Below are 24,158 nucleotides of genomic sequence, written 5' to 3' on the forward strand. Positions count from 1 at the left end.
ACAAACCAACATGGAGACAGAAGAAACAAAAGAGCATCGGGGACAGGAAGATAGCAATACAGAACATGAAGGATACTACCAGGATGAAAGCTGGAAGCCAGTGAAGGCTAGCAAAAAACGTAAAACAACCACAGACACAAGTGCCATAGGAAACCCAGTCACAGAAAAGCAGCGATGGCTGCAAGAATTACCACTAAGTAACTCCTTCAACTCACTAACTGAAGAAATAGACTCTGACCCCGTAAGTAAAACCATTACCCAAACAAACCATATTACAAAACCACCACCAATTTTTGTCGAGGCCCAAATAATAGACCCGCTCATTGATCTACTAAATAATCTAGAAGAGAAAAACAATTACACAATAAAGCAAACAAAATTGGATCAAGTAAAAATTCAAACAAACACACCAGAATCATTTAGGAAAGTTACAAAAGCATTAAAAGAAAAAAATGCCATCTACCACACTTATCAGCTTAAAACTGAAAGGAGCTATAAAATTGTCATAAGAGGATTGCATCCTAAAACCAACGTACATAAACTAAGCGATGAGTTAGCTAAAATTGGACATCAAACTAGAACAATAAACAATATAACAAGATTCGACACTAAGCAACCACTACCACTATTCTTAATAGAACTTGAACCCAGAATCAATAACAAGGAAATATACGATATCAAACAAATACTAAACACAATAGTAACAGTCGAACCACCACGACACAAAAAAGATATACCTCAATGCATGCGGTGTCAACAATACGGACACACTAAAAACTACTGCAACAGAAGCCCAGCCTGCGTCAAGTGCGCAAAAAATCACTTAACTGCACACTGCCCATATTCAGGAAAAATAGAAAAAGTTAAATGCTTCAACTGTAACGGTAACCACCCAGCCAGCTATAAAGGCTGTGAAGTAAGAAAACAACTACAACGAAAACTGTTCCCGCCCCTACGAAGCAGGACAAGCACTAACACACAAGCCCATCATGACAGCACAAAACCTGAAACATTACCAAATACAGAGCAAGCAATAAACACCAAACCTATCAGCACCAACACCATTGGTGGTCTAAGCTATGCTCAAGTAACCAGCCAACCAACACACACACATAACCAATACCACAGCAATAGTAACAACGACACTGCAGAAATCAAAGAACTGCTCAAACAATCCATAAAGAACACCGAAATGCTAACCAGAATGATAAGCGAACAAAATGCAGTACTCAAACAGCAAACCCAACAAATCACAGTCATGCTACAACTAATTACAAACGTGCTAAGCAAAAAATAAAAACGGACACTCTAAAAATAGCAGCCTGGAACTCAAACGGCCTACAACAACGGGCCCTCGAAACTAAAACATTCATATACAATAATAATATAGACATATTACTTGTCTCAGAAACACACTTCACTACAAAAAGCTATTTGAAAATACCATACTACACCATATATGATACCAAACACCCCTCAGGAAAAGCTCACGGAGGGACAGCAGTGATAGTCAGAAACGATATCAAACATTATCTTCACAGCCAAGTTAACAAAGAATATTTACAAGCAACCACTGTTACAGTTCAAACTAGCAGCAACCACTTCCAGTTGTCAGCAGTATACGTGCCTCCGCGACACAAAATAACAACACAAATGTGGGAAGAATACTTCCATGACCTAGGGGACAAGTACATCGCAGCGGGAGACTACAACTCAAAGCACACGCTCTGGGGATCAAGAAACATTACACCTCGAGGTAGAACACTAGAAAAATACATTAGAAATAATAACCTCAATATATTATCCACAGGAACACCGACACATTGGCCGACTGACCTGAACAAAAAACCAGATCTTCTGGACTTTGCAGTTACAAGGGGACTAAACACAAATAAACTAAAAATAACACCCAACCTCGAGCTCAGCTCCGATCATACACCCATAATAATTGAATACAGAAACAAACCAATTCACTATAGCAAACCAGAAACACTATGCAATAAAACCACCAATTGGCAAACTTTCAAAGAAATAATAGAAAGCAAAATAAACTGCAACATCCCGTTAAAAACTCCTGAACACATAGAACAGTCAGAAGCAACATTGACAGCAACTATTCAGGAAGCAGCAAGGACAACCACTACACCCGAACCAACCAGCAGACAAACAATAACAATCCCGCAAGAAATACTCGACAAAATCAAAGAAAAAAGAAAAACAAAACCAAAATGGCACAAATACAGAACCCGAGAAAACAAAAAACACTTAAACAAACTTGCAAAGGAAATAAAAAACAAAATAAAGGAGCACGACAATAAGGAATTCGCAAAGTTCATAGGGACACTCTCCACACACGAGAACACCAACTACTCACTATGGAAAGCTACGAAAAATTAAGGAAGCCAATAATACCCGTCCTAGCAATCAGAAAAGTAGATAACACATGGGCAAGAAGCAACGAAGAACAAGCTGAAGAATTTTCCAACCACCTCTGCAACACGTTCACACCACACATTATCAACAACAGCAACCTCGAAAGTCATCCAGAGGAGGATTCACAAACCACTATTACCACAACCGACAAGGAATACACCATACCTAAAACATCAGCACAAGAAATTAGAAACATAATTGATAAAACAAAAAACAACAAAGCACCAGGAATCGACCTAATCAATGGTGAAATCTTGAAGAACCTTCCGCCAAAAGCAATAAGACTAATGACAATAATATTCAATGCAATTCTAAGAATTCAATACTTCCCCAAACCATGGAAATTAGCACAGATCAAAATGTTACATAAACCAGGCAAAGACCCGCACCAAACTGCATCTTACAGACCAATATCACTGCTTCCAGTATTTTCCAAAATACTGGAAAAGATAATATACGACCACATAAAACCAATAATAGAGACAAAAAAACTAATACCGGATCACCAATTTGGTTTCAGAAACAAATACTCCACGATAGAGCAAATGCACAGGCTTATAAACGAAATAATAGTAGCACTAGAAAACAAGGAATACTGCACAGCCCTCTTTATAGACATAAAGAAAGCATTCGATAAAATTAACCATGAAAGTCTACTACAAACAATTAGGAAACAATTCCCGGAGCAAATACACCAATTAATAAAATCCTACCTAAGCAGCAGAACCTTCGTAATAAAAATCAAGGACACACATTCTCAAGTTAAAGACATCAAGGCCGGGGTACCACAAGGAAGCGTCCTAGGCCCAATACTATACACATTATACACGGCGAACATACCAACAACTACCAACAGCACAGTATTGACATTCGCGGACAACACAGCTATACTAGTCAGGCATACTAACTCAGAAACGGCAGTCAAAATACTACAAGAACATATCATAAAAATAGAAAATTGGCTACAAGAAAAAGAAATAAAAGCAAACCCCAATAAATGCAACCATATTACATTCACGCTACGGAAAAAGATACCACCAAACATCCTATTGAACGGCACGCATATAACGCAAACAAAGCATGTCAAATACCTAGGACTCCACTTACATCAAAAACTCACCTGGAAACTACACATCAAATCAATAGTAGAAAAATATAGAAAACAAGAAGACAAATGCATTGGCTAACAAGTCGAAAACCCAAACTAAGCACAAAAAACAAGTTAAAAATATATAAAACGATCATAAAACCAATCTGGACGTACGGAATACCACTATGGGGGACGGCAGCAATGAGCCATATAAACAAAATAGAGGTAATACAGGCTAAAATCCTCAGGACAATAGTAAACGGACCTTGGTACGTCAGAAACGAAGATATACGAAGGGACCTGGGAATGCCAACGGTCAAGGAAGAAATCAACAGATACTCCGAGAAATACAAATTAAGAATAGCAACACACCCAAACCTGTTAGCTGCGGAAACGTACAAAACCATAAACATGCGCAGAAGACTGAAATGGAAGCACCCAGCAGACCTCATAAAGGACATAACCTAGCAAACACGAGGATGGTACCCCTGCTGGGGGTAGCCATTCTAGATGTTAATATAACTGTTAAAAAATTCCACCAAATGTCCAAATTGGACTAATTATGAATTTCAATAATAAATAAATAAATAAAATATATATTTTTTGATTAGCCATGATGTCCTTTTCAATTCTACTCTTGTTATATCAAAATGATTGAAAACATTTATAAGTTAGATCAGACAAAGGAAACGCATGAGTGCATGAAGAACTACAATAAGAGCATATTTCCATAAGGAAAAAGGAAAATTACATTAGAGACTATGTTAAAATTCATTTTGTGATAAAGATCGACCAATGCATTTAATTAAAATAAAAAAATTAAAATAAGGATTTAAAGTTAACATATTTTAATTAAACGTTATCGTACCTGCCTAAATTGTTCCTTATTTGTAATTGCGCTTGCAATTATGTCAACACTAGATTTGATGATGTCTTCGGCTTTGTTCCTGAAATCAAGAAGTTCTGTAGATTATACCGAATCAATCACACCTCTATATTATTTGGTCGGATTCTCAACGATGAAAACAATTCCAATTGTTAATTACAATTTTTTTATCTTCTCAACTTCGCTGGAGAGCACTTCGAGAGCAATGCTGACACCCTTTACGTTCTGAGACATTACATCTAGAACTGCATTATCAAATGTCACAATTGCGTTTTCCTGAATGGACATGTGCAAGTATTCCTTCACAAGATCTACTGACTGGGAACATGCCAAGAGAGAAAATAAACTCTTTTTTTCGCCTTCGTCCTTCGTTTTCAGGAATTCGGTCAGAGTGTAGTTCCATGCTTCTTTATTTGCAGATCTTATTCCGTCGCAGAGAATATTGTCTTTCAAGTCAATGTCGAATCTGTAAATAAAGTAATTACTTTTTTGTTAAAAAAATTCATTTTGCACTATACATATTGACTATCTCAATATCGGCAATATCATTTAATTCTGCTTCAATCCACCATTTTTTGTGATTCAACGACTTGCTTTCGTTTCAATCGAAAAAATGGGTTTCTAATGTTTCAAAGAAACTTCTAGCATGCAATTGAAAACAGGAATAACGCATACTAATTAACGATTATTTCTCTCAATCATAAGAAATATTCTAGCGATGGGAAATGATATAGAAAACGGGATACAGTCAGGAATTTATATTATATTCATATTATATATTATATATTTATATATTGTATATATATATATATATATATATAATTATTTATATTATTATATATATATGTCGAATTGTCGTTTGGATTTCGAGCGCGAGACGAATCTTCGTTAGCATTTGCCATCATGATGTTCAATAAAGGTTGTATTTACATAAAATTATATTTCTTTACAAAGTTTGATAAATAATTAGTTTATCGGTTAACTAAGATAACAAACAATAAGTAAACAAATGCTTTAAATAATATTCTTGGGTTCTGTAACGAATCCACGGTCAACGGGAAACTTTCTGTACGTTTTAATATATTTTGATAGCACACTGACACGTTCACTCTGGCACAGGGTTTCTCTAAGACTCACTCCAAGACGATGACAGTAAACTCTCCAAGGAGATTGCAAAATAAAAGACAGATACAGTTGCATATATCAAATACATATCGATCGGGAATATCAACAAATTCCCAAGCGCCGTAACTAGGCAGTTCCACATAAACCAGCATTGCTCCTGATCAAGACTTGATTGTTTATACAGCGTATCCCTTAACACTGGAACCTCCTTTGTAAAACATTTCGTTCATCCCGTGACCGTGGCTACGTTCGGCGACCAGTTATGTCACCCCGAGCCCAAGTATTGAGAAATCTTCCAAAAGAAAGGCTCGATGTCTCTGCATCTCCGACATATATATATATATATATATATATATATATATATATATGTATATAGTATCGTGGACAAAAAGTATAGTATGTAGTATCATGGACAAAAAGGCCTACGATATCGGTCGAAACATAAACAATGACGTCAGAGGCGTGGCGTTGTCGGGTCAATCAATGTGTCGTCGGTACTTCAATGGAATAGCTTCATTGAGAAGGCCTACGTGACCCTGGCCGCCGGTGTTTGCGGAACACATGCATGGTGGGGCGAAAAAAAGGCCAGGGGTTGCGAGAAGTTAAATTGTCAGTTGCGAAGTCAGAGTGAGTGAGTGTAGAAGCCGGAGAGTGCGAGTGGAGGAGCCGGAGAGTATGAATCGGGAAGTTGAGAGCCTAGTATGATAATAAGACGTACGACGACATTGTAATCAGTTCGTTGTATTGAGTATTGCTTGTTAAACTAAAACTTAACTCCAAATAAAACATCATTACTTATCCTTCCTCTAAGGCCCATTAAGATGCTACATATATTCTCTAATTAACTTTTACTATCGCGTGATATATAAGTTTTCGTATAATTATAGCAATCGTCATGATTCAATAAAATGCATTTACGTTTAACAATTGGAAAACAATATGATCGCAAGATTTGAAAATGATATAGACTTTCGATAAATCTTCATTTATTGTGAATAAATCAACGATAAAAGGTAGGGAAGATTAAAAAAGAAACAAGTGATAGCAAAAATAGCAACTTACGATCTACTGGAATTACTTAACCATGCGTTGAACTCTCTGTTGGTATAACGTTTGCATTCGTCAACACCAGCTCTGCAGGCCCATCCCATTGCGTATACCCTAAGAAGTTTCACGATATCGAGCTCTTCGCCTTTCTGATACGGCTCATACCTCACTTGACTCGTCACGGATTTCATTATTGTCCGAATATAACTCTGCAACGATTTTGAACTTTTATTAAAAAAAAAAAAAAATAGAAAAATTACTTACATTAGAGTAAAAAGATCTTTCGGAAGGAATATAATATGTGCAGCTTTCTTATTACGTAAATTCGATTTCTTCTGCCTACTATCTTTTGTGTAAAATTGCCTATTGTCTGTTTTAAAATAGAAAACGTGCAAGACCGTAAATATTATGAATGAACATGATATGTAAAAATCTATAAAATATCCAGAGTACAGTACTAGGTTTAGTATTTAATAGGTAAATTAAATTTCTGTCTGGGTCTTAATCCTTTAGTTGTGTTCATAAAATTATGAATTTGCATAAATATTCGGAGGCTGCTTATCATAGAATGATTGGACAAACATTAAATTAGAGGAGATCGCTTATAGCCATTTTTCAACGTGTGTATAATGATATATGACTACTATATTGTTTAGTCAATTAAAAACTTAATTCTTAAAATATACTAAGTTAATAATTCTATAAATTAGAAATAATTAAAAACAATTTCTCTATCACCAATAGAATAGCCGTTATTAATATAACTATTATAGAAAAATAGTTCATACGTGCTCGACATATATTACCAACTCGACTATATAATTATCAAAATGAATAAAATATATCAAAAATTATGAATTAAAATATTTAGCTTCTTTAAGTCATATCATGTTATAAATATATGTATACCATGAAAATATTATATTGCTCAGAAGTACGTAACATGTCGTGCAAGAATTGCATATTGTTGAAAGTCGTACGCCAGGGCACGTAATCTGTTTCTCTCTCAAGGTAAAGTGTGAGTGTCAATGCAACCGTATAGTTCAATCGGTTAGTACGAGCCATGTTTAAGGCATCATCGATTAACTGAGCACGGTTCAAGACGTGGATATTCTTATAGTTATCCGAATTCAGCTGCATCGACAACAGTTTCCACATTTCTGGCTCATAATTCACGCGATAATAACCTAAAACAAACCGAGTAACTAATAATTAAAAAATGAAAGTATGTGTGTGTTGTCCATTTTGCAAAAGATTAGACAAATTCAGATATATTTATAATAACGGTTGGCTTAATTATCTTGCACGCTTTTTAAAAAATTTAGTTAAATATAAATATAATACATACACATTTTTTATAACGTTAAGATATACCTTTACAGTATAATAAATATTTGAATTTTTTTACAAAATAGTTAAACCATTAAAAATTGTTGATTTTTCAGATAACACAATTATAAATTAAGAACATGTTGTAATTGTCTGATTTATATATTACAATATTAAATTATTATGACATTTAAAGCTACGATAATTATTATTGTATTGAAATATTTGTAAGAATACTTTTTCAAGATTTGTAAGCTTCGTAGCTCGAAATTTGAATTTGCAATTCTTAGAAAGCTACATAATAATAAACATGTTTTTTCTAACTACTACACAAACATGTTGTTGTTAATTATGTAAATATTTCATATGTTTTCACAGCAACTATATTTTACGAAAATGAAAATTCATTCAATTTAAGTTTTATTGGTGCGTAATTAAATCACTATAAATTCTTGCATAAAAATAGTTTGTTTCTTTCTAGGCAGTAACTTAAACACCAGTTTATTATTCAAAAAGTTAAAATTATTTTGTATTATATATGTCGGAGATGAAAGAACACCGGAACTCCTTCTTGGATTCGCGGGAATACCGCAACTCTGTAACTTAGATTAAACAAATGCTGCTCCGATTATTCGAGATTTATGATAGTGAGCTTGGGCTCGAGGCAACAACCAGTCGCCAAACGTAGCCGCGGTCAAGGGATTGTAACGTAAATTACATCAGAGACCAGGACACACACACACCTCGGGCAGGATGGTGTCCCGGTCGGCATACTTCGCACCCGATGCACCGACGAGAGGAACACATGGTGACCTTGGCGACAATGCATATTGGGCAGAGTACCTAAGGATTCATTTATGGCCTAACGGTCCTACCATAAAATGTTCCAGAAGCGTAACAACGGTCGCGTGCGCCTGCAGGGTGGTGGGGATGATGAAGGATGAAAAACAAAAGAAGAAACAGATGTCACCGAAAGTAAAAAATATTGTAAGAGCCTCAGTCTCGAATGGTCACGCCTAGAGCTCAGAAGTGTCTTATACTTGTATAAACGAAATAAGAATAAAGTGTTCTCCTTCCTAATAAAATTTCTCTTTATTTTTACGTGACATTTTGGCGATCCGTGCCAGTATCCATCAACTTCAAGAAAAAGAAATTACGCATTTCGGGCTACGGTCAACTTTGAAGATTGAGGATCAGTGGACCACTGTAACAGAGCAGACACTTTCGACGTTTCGACAAAGGAACACTGCAACGGAACCTTTCCTACGGGTTAAACGATCAAGGTGAGCAAGCCCTGGATTCTTTTGTCAAATACAGATCGAGAACAGACAGCACAATTAGTATAACAATGGCAACGCCACGAGAAGACAAAACCGAAACTGTTAGCGCCGCTTTAACTAACAGCGGAATAGACCCAACAGTTAAAGCTTTGCTTGATGCAATGCAGAAACAAATGAGTATGCTTGCACTGCGTATGGATGAAGTTGTAGCAAAAACAAAAACGGGAAATGTATCGGAGGCCAGTTCCTTAATAACCGTAGACGAAGTAACCCACACCGCTAAAGATCAATCGGTCCTTCGAGAACCTCGCCCATTACTTCAAACACCACCTCAACCATCCTGGGAAAGGACTTTTCCTGAACAATATACGCAACCAGAGCTAAAAGCTGAGAGTGCATTAAAATGCATTCCGATATTAAACGGAAAGGATGATATAGACGTGGAGGATTTTATTCATGAAATACAAGAAGTAAGAATGATGTGTAGCGAACCAACACTATTACTAAAAATGATTAAAATAGAGAAGATTGTAGGAAAAGCCGCAATGGCAATCCGCAATATTCGTATTACCGAATTCGAATCTCTGTATGAAGCATTGAGACGTAATGTAGCTGCGCAAGTATCAGTGAGAGAACAACAGGACGAATTAAGAGGAATGAGGCAAGGATTAACTGAGAGCGTGCAAAACTATAACATCAGATTTCGAAGCGTTTTTAACAAACTCCAACACAGCATTACCAACGAGTATAGAGACGAACTAACTCGACGGGTGATGAACGAGCAACTATACATGGACTCTGTGACCGACTATGTAAGAGGCCTTCGTCCAGAAATAGGGCAGGCGCTAATGGCTAATCTCCCCCCAAATCTCATCGAAGCAGAAAGGAAAGCAATGAATATGGAAGGATACTTTCGCGAGCACAGCTCTCGCAGACAAATGACGCGACAAACGACCGCCCCGCCATTTTATCGTAACCAGGCTTCTCATCCAGTAGACAATCGCCTCGCTATTACAAGTAACACAAATAATAAAACTTCACTCACACAAAATATTCTACCAAGAACGAACAATTTTACGAAGTTTGGGAACAGACCATTAAGCGAAAGGACGCAAGCGAAATGTCCCCAAATGCAATCGATTGGGACACCTTCCAAATCAATGCCAAAATTTTCCGATACCGCCTCAAAGAAAAGCCCCTCCAGGAATAAACCACGTTCAAGAACAATCAGAATTAACAATGCTACCTCAGGAAGATTACCCACAATACTATTACAATTACCAGGACGACCAGGATTGCGATTTCTCGTTGACTCCGGGGCAGGAATCAACTTGCTTAAACAAAGATGCTACCCAGGAAAGACAACAATACCAGACACAAAGAAATTCTCCATGGGACATTCCGAATACGAATCTAATTCCAAAGTCAAATTGAATTTGTTCGACAAAAAGATAGACTTCTCTTTAATAGATGACGATTTCCCAATTATAGAAGATGGCGTATTAGGCTTACCCGGTTTGAATCAATATCGATTCGAACTCTCCAACGAAACATTGAAATTAGATAACAACACCCTTCTGCTGCAACAAGAACCAACCCTTGCACCAGGAGAAACCATTCAAAAAATTGTATACCTCGAAGGGAAGCCAACGCCAGTGTGCTTTATCAATGGTGGTAAGTCCTCAATTCAAGTTTCTAACATTATTGAAAATACAAATACCATAGATCAAATCCAAAAATTCAAATCTTCGATTCGACTATCGCACATAGAAAAACCTCTCAGAGAACCTATAGAAAAGATTCTTCTCTATTACATGGATGTATTTAATTTAGACAGCGAAACATTACCGTGTACATCTCTTGCTAAACATTCCATTACATTGAAAGAAGATAAAATCATCAACGTAAAATCCTACCGTCCTCCCGAACACCATAAACTCGAAATAAACAAACAAATGACGGAAATGTTAGACAAAAAGATTATAGAACCCTCCGACTCTCCCTATAACTCTCCCGTCTGGGTCGTCCCAAAGAAAATCGACGCGTCGGGGAAACAAAAGTGGCGAATAGTGATTGACTTTCGGAAGTTAAACGAATTAACGGACCAAGACGCATATCCATTACCCGACATTGACGATATACTATCGCAACTAGGGAACGCAAAATATTTCTCCGCTTTAGACTTATCCTCGGGATTCCACCAAATACCCATGGATGAGAATTCGAGGAAGTACACTGCATTTAGCACACCACAAGGACACTTCCACTATAACAGAATGCCATTCGGGCTCAAGAACGCACCCGCTACCTTTCAAAGAATGATGGACACCGCGTTAAGAGGTTTAATTAATAATCATTGTTTCGTCTATCTCGATGATATCATTATATTCGGGCAATCGATAGAGGAACATAATAAAAACTTAGCCATTATACTCCAAAGACTCAGGGAAGTAGGTCTAAAAGTACAACCGGATAAATATGAATTCCTAAAACCCGAATTGGAATATTTAGGACACTTAGTGACAGCAAACGGAGTAAAACCTAACCCTGAAAAGATAGAAGCAGTAAAGAACTTCAAACTACCCAAAAATCCTACGGATGTAAAATCGTTCCTTGGGTTAGCCGGATACTATAGAAAATTTATTAGGAATTTCTCGAAAATTGCCAAACCGTTAACGGAACTAACTAAGAAAGACATACAATTGCACTGGACTGACAAAACACAACTTAGCTTCGATACATTAAAAGAAAGACTATGCCAAGCACCAGTACTAAAATACCCCAACTATACGAAAACATTTACGTTAACAACGGACGCCAGTAATGAAGGTCTAGGAGCCATCCTTTCACAAGATGGACACCCTTGTTGCTTCATTTCAAGGACATTAAACCCCCCTGAACGAAATTATACTACGACGGAAAAAGAATTATTGGCCATCGTTTGGGCAGTTAGAAGATTTAGGCAATATTTATTAGGCCGCAAATTCAAAATTCAAACAGACCACCAAGCCCTTAAATGGCTGCACAACTGCAAGGACCCCTCTAGTCGATTGATTCGATGGAGATTGAGATTAGAGGAATACGAATACGATATAGAGTACGTAAAAGGAAAGGAAAACGTAGCCGCTGACACCCTATCCAGAGTACACGCGATAACACAAACTGACGTTTTATTAAGACAATTCAGAGACTGGGAAAAATCAGAAGAAATACCAAAATTATTGAAACTAACATCTAACAAAGACAACTTTTTCCAATTAACAAAACCATATCTGGGCCCATATGACGAAACCGTATGGTTACAGAAAATATCAGACATACTTAAAACAAATAGAAAGATAGGAATAGGAGACAATAACTTAAACGCACAAGACAAAGCACACATAAAAAGATTTCTTTTATTTTTCAATGACCAACGCGACGACATAGAATTTGCTTACGAACCAATACAGAGTTTAAGCGAAGAGGAAATAGAACAAGTACTAAAAGAAAATCATGACTTGGTAGGACATCCCGGAATACAAAAGATGTACGACAGAATCCGAGGCAAATATGATATCCCACATCTAATAGACAGAGTAAAAGGCAGAATAGGAACTTGCGCGACATGTCAAACATCAAAGACTACTCGGATAAGAGGAAAGGAGGAACCACAGATAACCGACACCCCGTTAGAATCTAACGACAAAATCGCTATGGATGTGATAGGCCCGTTGAAAAAGACCAAGATAGGAAACCAATACATTCTCTCTATACACGATGAACTAACCAAATATTTAATACTTGTGCCCCTAAAAACACAACAGACCCAATCAATCTGGAATGCTTTACTGAATCATTACATTTATATATTCTCCGCACCGAAACGTATATTAACTGACAGAGGACAAAGTTTCATTAGCGAGATAATGCAACGATACGAAGAAGCATTTAGGATCAAACACATAAAAACCACCTCATTCCATCCACAATCCAACGGAAGCCTAGAACGAACACATGCTGTAATATCCGACATGTTAAAAGCTATACAAAACGATAATGAAACAGAATGGGATCAAAACCTAAATTTTGTGTGTCTAGCATATAACACTATGGTTCATGATGCCACTGGATATACCCCTTTTGAACTAACATTTGGACACAAAGCCAATCTCCCATCTACCATATCCCAAAATCCGCAAAGAACATACGCTGATGAGGTCAGCTTCAGGAAACGAGAATGGGATGCCAAGCTACTTAAAGCCAGGGAAACTCTAATGAAGAGTAAACAAAGATACCAAAGAGATCAAAGAAAAAAAATTATTAAACCTCAATCCATTTTTAGAGAAGGAGATTTGATATTAGTTCATAATGATCATAAAAAACACAAGTTAGATACTGAATGGCTAGGGCCATACACCATTGAAAAAGTAAAAACCCCTTATTACGAAGTAATGGTGAATGACTCGATTAGGAAAATACATGGTAATCGTATTAAACCTTATTTTCCAGGACGGTCTTCACCTTCTCCATAAGTAGCTGTTATGCACTTTGTTTTTATTTTGTCTTGTCGATTAAGACAAAGAAGAAAACACACTTTTAGCCAATTAGCCTCCATAAAACAATCCTGAAGAAACACTGAGATTTTAGAGGACCAAAATCAATCTAAGGAGGGAGGTATGTAACGTAAATTACATCAGAGACCAGGACACACACACACCTCGGGCAGGATGGTGTCCCGGTCGGCATACTTCGCACCCGATGCACCGACGAGAGGAACACATGGTGACCTTGGCGACAATGCATATTGGGCAGAGTACCTAAGGATTCATTTATGGCCTAACGGTCCTACCATAAAATGTTCCAGAAGCGTAACAACGGTCGCGTGCGCCTGCAGGGTGGTGGGGATGATGAAGGATGAAAAACAAAAGAAGAAACAGATGTCACCGAAAGTAAAAAATATTGTAAGAGCCTCAGTCTCGAACGGTCACGCCTAGAGCTCAGAAGTGTCTTATACTTGTATAAACGAAATAAGAATAAAGTGTTCTCCTTCCTAATAAAATTTCTCTTTATTTTTACGTGACAGGATGAACGTTTTATCTAACAAAGGCACAGAATAACTCTATACCTCTCCTTAAAAGAAATAGTCGTAGCGATGCGTGGCAGTAAATACTTCAATAGTTTCTATCCCGCGGCCCGCCACACGCAGATTTTGTCCTCCGGGTAAGATGATCGCCGGGTGTCGGCATGCCTTTGCGGCGTATGTTTAGCTAACGTGAGGACCCGCTATAGATCTTAAGATTTAGTCAAGCGAAGTCCGTCAAATAGACTTTGTTGCAACTACGGGAAGATAGGAGAAACCTATCTTTCACGAGCGTTGCCCCCCGTCAACAACCTCCCCTCAAGGGCGGCCAGCATCTCTTTCAAAACGCCGATATGGAGATCGACCAATTAGCAACAGCGCTAATTTCCCTCTCCTTTGGAACGAAAGCTTTCTTTGACGAATCCGAGGATCTCATGTCCTTAGACACACCCAATATAGTTTTCCTCGACGACATCGTCGAGAAGGAGAGTCATTCTTTCGTACGATCTCATCGACGAATGACAATGCCACCTTACAACCAGTGAATACCTCACATCTAGTTAACAAAGAGTTAGACTTGAACTGTGCGAGAACATAAGTTTACCATCCCGTGACCGCGGATTCGTTTCGAACCTAAGGTCATTATCAGTAGTGCTACGAGTGCTTAATCTTGTTAATAAGCCCGTGCTAATAAACTCTCCATTGTATTACGACAATGTCTAATTCTAATGAAAATTCATTAAACGCCCATCTCCATAATTCTGACTTCAATCCGACATATATATATGTTTTAGTTAATAGTTTAAAAACAGTTATGTATTAAATTATCTTCAAATCTATTTATTAAAAAGGGACTTATATTCTATTTATAGTTTCATAGGGCAAATATGATACTAAAAATGGATAATTTAATTTTTATTGGAGCAAAAGTAGAGAATGAATAAATAAAGAATTAGAAAATTCACTGACTAAATATTACTTCCTAAATTCTTGTTTCAAAATCAGTAATTTGATCGTGTATATGAGTATAGGAATTTTTAATCCAGTCTTTCTAGTACTACAATAGTTATACTAGAGAAGCTTGATTATTGGAAATATATAACCATGAAACGCGCCATTTCTTCATTTTTCACATTAATCGTATCAGGATATTTATTATTTTTAGGCATATTTCATCCTAAAATGAAAATTATTGATGTTAAACCTATAGTAATAAATTTCAATATATGTATATTCAGCGTATTTCATCCATATAAACAAAAAAAAATTCTTTAGATCTTTGGAATTCTTGAATTCTTATATGGTTTGTTTAATATGGTATGTTTCCGCTTTGGAATTATTTACGTATTCAATTTGTTACGAGTTCGAAAATATGTTATGTTGCGTAGAAATTATGCGAAAGCATGGATAATGTGACGAATATATTGCCCAATAAAACGTAAAAAGAAATATGTTATTTCATGTATTACTACTGTTGTATTAGTATTAGTTGTTGTAATTTATTAGTTGGAAGGAAATCGTCCCATACTTTTTAATAGGGTTATAATTTCAACTACGTATTCTATAAATATTAAAACTAAATAGGATCAAAACCCCACAATGAAAATGTATTGATTTCATTGTTATATTTTAATCTTACAAGGAATCACCTCAAAATCTCCCATTAATTGATGATGATAATCATATTCTACTATACTATACATTTTTAAATATAGCCAATATTACACACCTGCTTGCTGCGTATTAACAATAATCCACCTCTCTGTCTTATTAAACCTTATCCTTTCATTACGGCCTGGTTTTAACCACATAATTGGAGATGTATTATTAAAGTCCATGCTGGACGACTTCACGTAAGTTATAGGCACCCACCAGTTTGCGTCATTTTTAGTTTCATAAAATGAAAATCGTTCTTGACTTAACTGCAGTTCATTGTCATGGTTTCGTTTCACATTCACAACCGGATATCCTGCGTTGTTCACCCATCCGTCCATGATTTCCCCGAACGAAGCTCCATCCCATTTTTTATTCTTTCCAAGATGCTCGAAAAGATTTGTCGAATTTGCAACATTCTCTGCACTGCAAAAATTATCTCTCGTTAATATGATTTGTCGGCATAACAAAAGACAGAAACTTGAAAAACCAATAACAAACATATGTAAATATCTTTTAAATGAAAAATGTTTACAAATATTTAATTTTTATTTGGGAAGTGTATATGACTGTAGAGTCACAGTGTTTTTTATGAGTAATTGAACGATACTCTAAAAATTGTTGTCGTATTCTTTCAGTTCATAGCGTAACTTACCTATTGTGTTTAAATATTATTAAATCTTTTTTTTTTTATTGATCTTATTGAGAGTAGAAAGTACGTGTGCTTCTTTTGGATACATATATCCCATTAGGTTTTCCATTTTTATTCCTAAATCGAGGTTGTAATTGTATATTTTAATCGCGAAAAAGGTACTAGAACAGGAGTAGTAATGGAAGACTTGCGGAAAATGCTAAATATACGTATCTACAATATGTATGAAAGCAGAATATGGAAAGATGTCAAAACAAAGGACAAAGACAATCTGTATGAGTTGCGAGATTCCCGTTTGCAAAATATTCTATACAAAATATTATGTATGATAAGAAATGATAGATTTATAAATATGTATATCTATACATATATAATAAGCAGTCGGCATAATACAATGACAAAAGATCGTGAGTGTTTAACCTTACTTATCTTTACTGGAACACGTATGCATGTCCCATCTAAAAAAGCCGCTGGATCTCATACGCCCCAATTTTAAAAATTGAAAGAAATATAAGTTTTAAGTTTGATGTACATTCATGCCCAGCTTGGTACTTACTTTCTAGGATGGAAAAAAATAGAATCAAAATAGGAAAAGGTCGGATCGAAGAGGTTAAAACGTTACCATCCTATACAATTGCTTACAAATACACCTTTTGTCTGTAGACATATAAATTCGTAAAGATTTACGTTGTAGATTTTGTTAGTCAAAAATATTGATAACTTTTTCTTTTCTTTTTTTTTTTTGCATGAATGTTGTAATGTGCGATCTAATTTATATGAACATCGCAATATATATACATATGTCGGAGACGAAAGAACACCGGAACCTTCCCTTTGGAAGTTTGGGAAAACTCCTTAATACTGTAATTTAGATTCTACCATAGCCGTAATTAAGCAACTGTCGTCATTCAATCCGATTGTATTTGTTCGAGATTTATGATACTGAGCTTGGGCTCGAGGCGACAACCAGTCGTCGAACGTAGCCGCGGTCAAGGGATAAACGTTTTGCCTAACAAAGGCATGGAGTAATTCTATAACTGCCCTTAAAAGAAATAGTCGTAGCGGCACGCGACAGTAAACATTTCAACGGCTTTTATCCTGTGGCTCGCCACACGCAGACTTTATCCTTCGGGTAAGATGATTGCCAAATATCAACGCATCTCCACAGTATATGTTCAGCTAGCCTGAGGACCCGTTATAAATGTTAAGATTTAGTTAACTAAAGTCCTTCAAACAGACAAACAGTCTTTGTCCCAACTACAGGAAGATAGGAGAAATCTATTTTTCCACGAACGACGCTTCCGTTCGCTGGTGAGTTCCGAGCCGTGCAGACGCGTGTCCAGTGCCCTGCAAAGTCCACAAAACAGCACGTGACCATCCAGTTGCTGAGTGCCGAGACGTGCAGACGTGTGTCCAGTGCTCTGTGAAGTTCACAAAACTCCACGTGACGCCCATCTGTCGAAAGCGAATCCAACTAACCTAGCCAGGGGTTAACAGCCTCTCGACTAGTTCTTTCACACTGAATTAACTAGCTCGATGATGGCTCTATCATTCCCAACAGGCTCTCCGGAGCTAAATTATAACATCGCCATTTTTCCTCCCCCGTGGCAAGGGGGCAACACATCTATCCTGGTAAACGACCATCACATGAAAAAACGCAAGCTGGAACCAACCAAGACAAATGTGAACAAGAGTCAAACTAAACCACCAGCCAGCCAGGTGACCACCTTCAATAGATTCTCAATACTGGAGTCTACGGAAGACTCCATGAATACAACCGAAAAGGTAAATAATCTCCATATTCAAAGAATTCCCCCTCCCCCACCAATATTCATTGACGACGTAATCGACATACAGTCAATGATAAGGACTATTGAAAAAGACATCAGCAAAGAGGACTACAAGTTAAAGATTAACAACAACCACGTGAAAATTCTGCCGACCCACCCAGACGCCTATAGAAAGTTAACCAAGCTTTTAAAAACGTTAAACGCTAAATTCCACACATATCAGCCATCTTGGCCATGAGGTAACAAACATAAGCAACATTAAACATAGAATCTCAAAAAACCCACTATCACTATTCTTCATAGATTTAAAACAAAAAGGGAACAACAAAGAAATCTACAACGTCAACCGGCTGATGAACTCCATAGTTAAGTTCGAACCACCTCTTATAAAGAAAGAAATAGTACAATGTAAAAGGTGCCAAAGGTACGGCCACATGCAGAAATACTGCAATCATAAATTCCGGTGCGTAAAATGTGCAGGTAATCACCCCACTGACCAATGCACTAAATCCCCTGAAACCCCCGCTAAGTCAATCCACTGTCAAGGAGAGCATCCTGCGAACTACAAAGGATGCTCAGCCTATAAAACGCTACATAATATTAAGTATCCAAAACTGAGAACCAAGGAGATTACCATACAAGAACCTAGACCCCAAAAACTCACCTCACCATCAGTATCCTATGCGCAGGCAACACAAAGAAACGTAAACAAATCGAAAACCCACAGTGCACACACAGAAAATAGAATTCCCACCCCACAAAACACGAGACAACTTCACCAGACTCGAAAAACTTATCGAGAAGCAAACTGAGCAAGTTAACAACTTGCTGTCACTACTCACACTCTTCATGGACAAATTCATACGCACAGAAGCAAAATAAAACCAATGCGAATAGCTCTGTGGTACGCCAACGGTCTAGCTCAGCACAAATTTGAACTAGAACTATTCTTATAACAGCAGCAAATCGATGTGATGCTCATAACCGAAACCGACTTCACCGACAAAAACTACCTCAAAATACACGGCTACAACTTCTACCACATCCAACACCCCAGTGGAAAGGCCCACGGCGGCACCGGAATCATAATCAAATCAAACATAAAACACTACGAACTTCCACCATTCTAGAAAGACTACCTCCAAGCAACAAACGTAGCAATAGAAGACTGTCATGGTACAATCACCACTTCAGCTGTATACTGCCGTCCCAGACACTCCATGGCCAAAGAAGAGTTCGACAACATCCTGGACACCCTGGGCAATAGATTCATAGCTGGAGGAGACTACAACGCCAAACACAACCAATGGGGCAACAGACTGGTTACAGTAAGAGGCAAAAACCTCCTCAACAGCATAATGACCAACAACCTCAACTACCTTACCACATACGAACCCACACACTGGCCCATCGACACAAACAAAATACCCGATCTCCTTGATTTCCTCATAACTAAAAATATCTCGTCAAGACACGTCCAAATCAATTCCTCGGCTGATCTCTCCTCTGACCATTCCCCCGTGATAGTAACAGTCAGTTCAACTATCATCGAGAATACACCTAATGGCTCCATTCATAACCAACACACCAACTGGTAGCTCTTTAGAGAAGTCTCTACCCACACAACTTCAGCCTCAACTTCACTAAAAACCAATGAAGAAATCGAAGCAGCCACGGAATACCTATACACGAGCATAATAAACGCTATCCGCTTCTCCACACCGGCAAAAACGTCCATCAGCAAACACGAATATCCCCAGTACAATAATGACTACTTTCACAAATATCTCTCCAGCTTGTCCGCCACAGCCGACACCAACTACTCACTATGGAAGGCTTCCAGGAAACTCACGCGCCCCCCACAAATAATACCTCCAATCCGCCGCCCTCAAGGCAGATGGGCGCGTAGCCCTATAGAAAAAGCTAACCTATTTGCCAAACACTTGTCTGAAGTATTCAAACCCCATTCCTCCGTAGCTGCTGCAGACGTTACCGAATACCTGCACACTTCCTTCCAAATGTCCCCTCCTATTGAACCCTTCACTTCTGCAGAGATTATAGAAGAAATCAGTCGCCTAAACCCCAAGAAAGCAGCAGGTCACGAACTAATAGGAAATAAAGCAATCAAGAAACTTCCCATAAAAGGGATTGCACTCATCGCATCAATCTTTAACGCTATCCTCCGCCTTCAACACTTTCCCAAGGCTTGGAAAATCTCACTGATCACCCTCATCCCTAAACCCGGTAAACCAATATATGAAACCACCTCCTATCGCCCAATCAGTCTCTTACCTACCCTGTCTAAACTATTCGAGAGGATGCTCATGAATCGTCTCCTTCCACTCCTAGAAGAATTCAAAACACTACCAGACCACCAATTCGGGTTCCGAAAACAACACTCAACAGTAGAGCAAATCCACCGCATAACCCACATAATCAACCAAACCCTTGAAAGAAAAAATACTGTTCAGCGGTATTCCTAGACATCCAACAGGCATTCGACAAAGTATGGCATGAAGGGCTACTCTACAAGATCAAAAAGATCCTACCCCACCCATACTACTTCATCTTAAAATCCTACCTAACCAACAGACAATTCATAGTTAAATGCCTAGACGCCACTTCCGCAACATTCCCAATAGAATCCGGCATACCCCAAGGTAGTGTCCTCGGACCCCTACTGTTCTCCATCTACACTGCCGACTTACCTATATCAAACGAGGTAACAATAGCAACATTTGCCGACGGCACAGCACTATTAGCTACCCACGCAGACCCGGCAATTGCCTCATCCACTCTCCAGCGATGTCTCGACTCCATGGAAAAGTGGTTCCAAAAATGGGGCCTCAAAATAAACGAAAAAAATCCTCTCATGTAACCTTCGCGCTCCGAAAACAAACCTGCCCCCAGGTCACCATTAACAACACAATAATCCCAAGCAAGGACTCCGTAAGATACCTGGGCATGACCCTGGACAGGAGGCTAACTTGGAAAAAACATATCTCAGAAAAAACAAAGAAATTAAAGGAAAAGCTAAGAAAGTTCAATTGGCTCACGGGCCGACGCTCCAAACTAAACATACAGAACAAAATAACCCTATACAAGGCCGTAGTAAAACCTGTCTGGACCTACGGAATACAACTATAGGGAACAGTAAGTAACTCCAACATTGAAATACTCTAACGCTTCCAATCGAAAACGCTAAGATCCCTATTAAATGCACCTGGTATGTTACCAACGAAACAATCCACCGTGACCTCAAGATACCTACAGTCAAAGTTGAAATACACAAGTCTAGAAGCAGATATAACACAAGAGTCAACAACCACCACAACCCACTAGTCACCCAACTACTGGACACGACGGACCAGATCCGCAGACTAAAAAGAAAATACCCCCTAGATTAAATCCATAGTTTCTACTAGAATCAACAATATAAAACTATTATAATCCATGTCATTGTATCACGCCAAATTAAGTTTCTGAAAATTCTCAACGAGAATTGATTGTAAATATTCTAATAAATAATGAAAAAAACTCATTTTCCCTAACGGACGCACAGAGAGTTACATTAGAGACAGACAAGGTTACAGAATAGTTATTTAAAATTTTAAAGACTGAAGAAGAAAGATCGGTAGCTCAGGACGTTGAAAATCGATTCTCAATTTTTAGGTTAACATTGTACAAAACTTGTTATTTCTCACTCATATAATTATTGTTATTTATTGTTATTAACGGATATTAATTGTTGTTTATTTTTGTATTTTATCTAATTACTTTATAATAACAAAAAACTCAATTTTTAGACTACAGAATCGATCCCTGAATTATGCCATGATTTACGATCTTACATACGTATCTAGTTCGCTGTCGAGTGCCGAAGCGTGCAGACGTGTCTCTAGTGCCCAGTGAAGTTCGAAAGCAACACGTGTTACCCAACCGTCGAAAGTGAACACAACGTGCTCCTATCTTCCCAAGTGTTTCATATCCGCCAGAGAGAAGAAAAGCCTACGCAACTAACCCCAACCCGATCCCTGCCGCATAGCCTCACGACTAGTTATTCATATTGAAATAGCTAGCTCGATGATGGCCCAACAATCACGACCAGGCTCGCCTGTGCAAACCCACCACTACCCCGCGCTACTCCCTCCGTGGCAGCAGCTCAGCAGATCCCCCCGTGCCAACGACGCCAATAAGGCGAAAAAACGCAAAATTGGACCATCAAACACTAACTCGAACGAACAGCCATCAACACAAATTAACACTCACAACAGGTTTGCAGTATTGGAATCCTCAAACGACGCCATGGAAATCGCAGACCCGCCGTCAAACCATCACGCACAGAGAAGCCCCCCTCCACCGCCAATATTTGTTAATGATGTCATAGACATCCAGACAATGACCAAGTCCTTAGAGAGAGATATCTCCAAGGAGGACTATAACCTGAAAATAACCAACAATCAAGTAAAAATCCTGCCGACGAACCCAGAAGCTTACAGGAAGCTCACCAAGACACTCAGGGCCCTGAATGCCAACTTCCACACCTACCAACTCAAGGAAGAAAGACCTTTTCGGGTGGTGCTACGAAACATCCACCACTCCGCAGACATCGACGAACTAAAAATAGAACTATCGAAACTCGGCCACGAAGTAACAAATGTCAGCAACATAAGGCATAGAGTCACAAAAGACCCGCTATCCCTATTTTTCATCGACTTAAAACAGAAACCAAACAACAAGGAAATCTACAATATCAGTCGTCTAATGAACGCCATCGTTAAATTCGAACCACCGCAAACCAAAAAGGAGATAGTCCAATGCAAAAGGTGCCAAAGATATGGGCACACGCAGAAATACTGCAACCACACCTTCCGCTGCGTCAAATGTGCAGGTACACACCCCACCGACCAGTGCAGGAAATCACGGGAAACCCCAGCGAAGTGCATCCACTGTCAAGGTGACCATCCTGCCAACTTCAAAGGCTGCTCAGCCTACAAAAGTCTGTACTCAAGCAAATACCCCAAACTTAGAACAAAAGAGGAAAATCACCAAACACCCAGCTCGCCGAAATCCACAGTTATCCCAATCCCCCCAATCAATCAAACACCCAGCCCTATCAAACTCACCACTCCCTCAAACTCCTATGCCCAAGCGGTACAAGGCACTCAAAATACACCAAATAGCCACAGGGATCCTCCCCAAAATAGTGCCCCCACCTCACCTAACACAGACAACGTCTCTAGACTAGAAAAGCTAATAGAGAAACAATCGGAGCAAATAAACAATTTGCTATCGCTATTAACATTCATCATGGACAAATTAATACGCCCAGACACAAAATAAAACCAAGACGCATAGCTCTCTGGAATGCCAATGGTCTAGCGCAACGCAAACTTGAGCTAGAACTCTTCCTAAAACACCAGCTAATCGACATAATGCTCATATCTGAAACTCACTTCACCGACAAAAACTACCTGAACATAAACGGATACAAGTTCTACCATACCCAACACCCCAGCGGAAAGGCCCACGGCGGCACCGGAATCATAATCAAAGCAAATATCAAACACTACGAACTTCCACCATTCCAGAAAGACTACCTCCAAGCAACAAACGTAGCAATAGAAGACTATCATGGTACAATCACCACCTCAGCTGTATACTGCCCTCCCAGACACTCCATCGCCAAAGAAGACTTCGACCACTTCCTGGACACCCTGGGCAACAGATGCATAGCCGGAGGAGACTACAACGCTAAACACACCCAATGGGGTAGCAGACTGGTTACAGTAAGAGGCAAAAACCTCCTCA

At 38.4% G+C, this 24,158-nt stretch overlaps 1 protein-coding gene across 2 annotated transcripts in view; it reads right to left on the reverse strand.

Moving 5' to 3' along the window:
- LOC100645510 (aminopeptidase N) overlaps nucleotides 1–24,158 on the reverse strand; it is a 43,824-nt gene that overhangs the window by 2,998 nt on the left and 16,668 nt on the right. For both annotated transcript variants that reach the window (XM_048407880.1, XM_048407881.1), the window contains exons 7-11: nucleotides 15,982–16,331; nucleotides 7,491–7,768; nucleotides 6,597–6,790; nucleotides 4,570–4,875; nucleotides 4,392–4,470 (exon numbers count right to left, since the gene is read on the reverse strand). In XM_048407880.1, coding sequence (XP_048263837.1) covers nucleotides 4,392–4,470; nucleotides 4,570–4,875; nucleotides 6,597–6,790; nucleotides 7,491–7,768; nucleotides 15,982–16,331 — 1,207 coding nt within the window. The remainder of the gene's footprint in view (nucleotides 1–4,391; nucleotides 4,471–4,569; nucleotides 4,876–6,596; nucleotides 6,791–7,490; nucleotides 7,769–15,981; nucleotides 16,332–24,158) is intronic.

Source organism: Bombus terrestris, chromosome 7 (assembly GCF_910591885.1).
Source record: "Bombus terrestris chromosome 7, iyBomTerr1.2, whole genome shotgun sequence".
Classification (NCBI taxonomy): domain Eukaryota; kingdom Metazoa; phylum Arthropoda; class Insecta; order Hymenoptera; family Apidae; genus Bombus; species Bombus terrestris.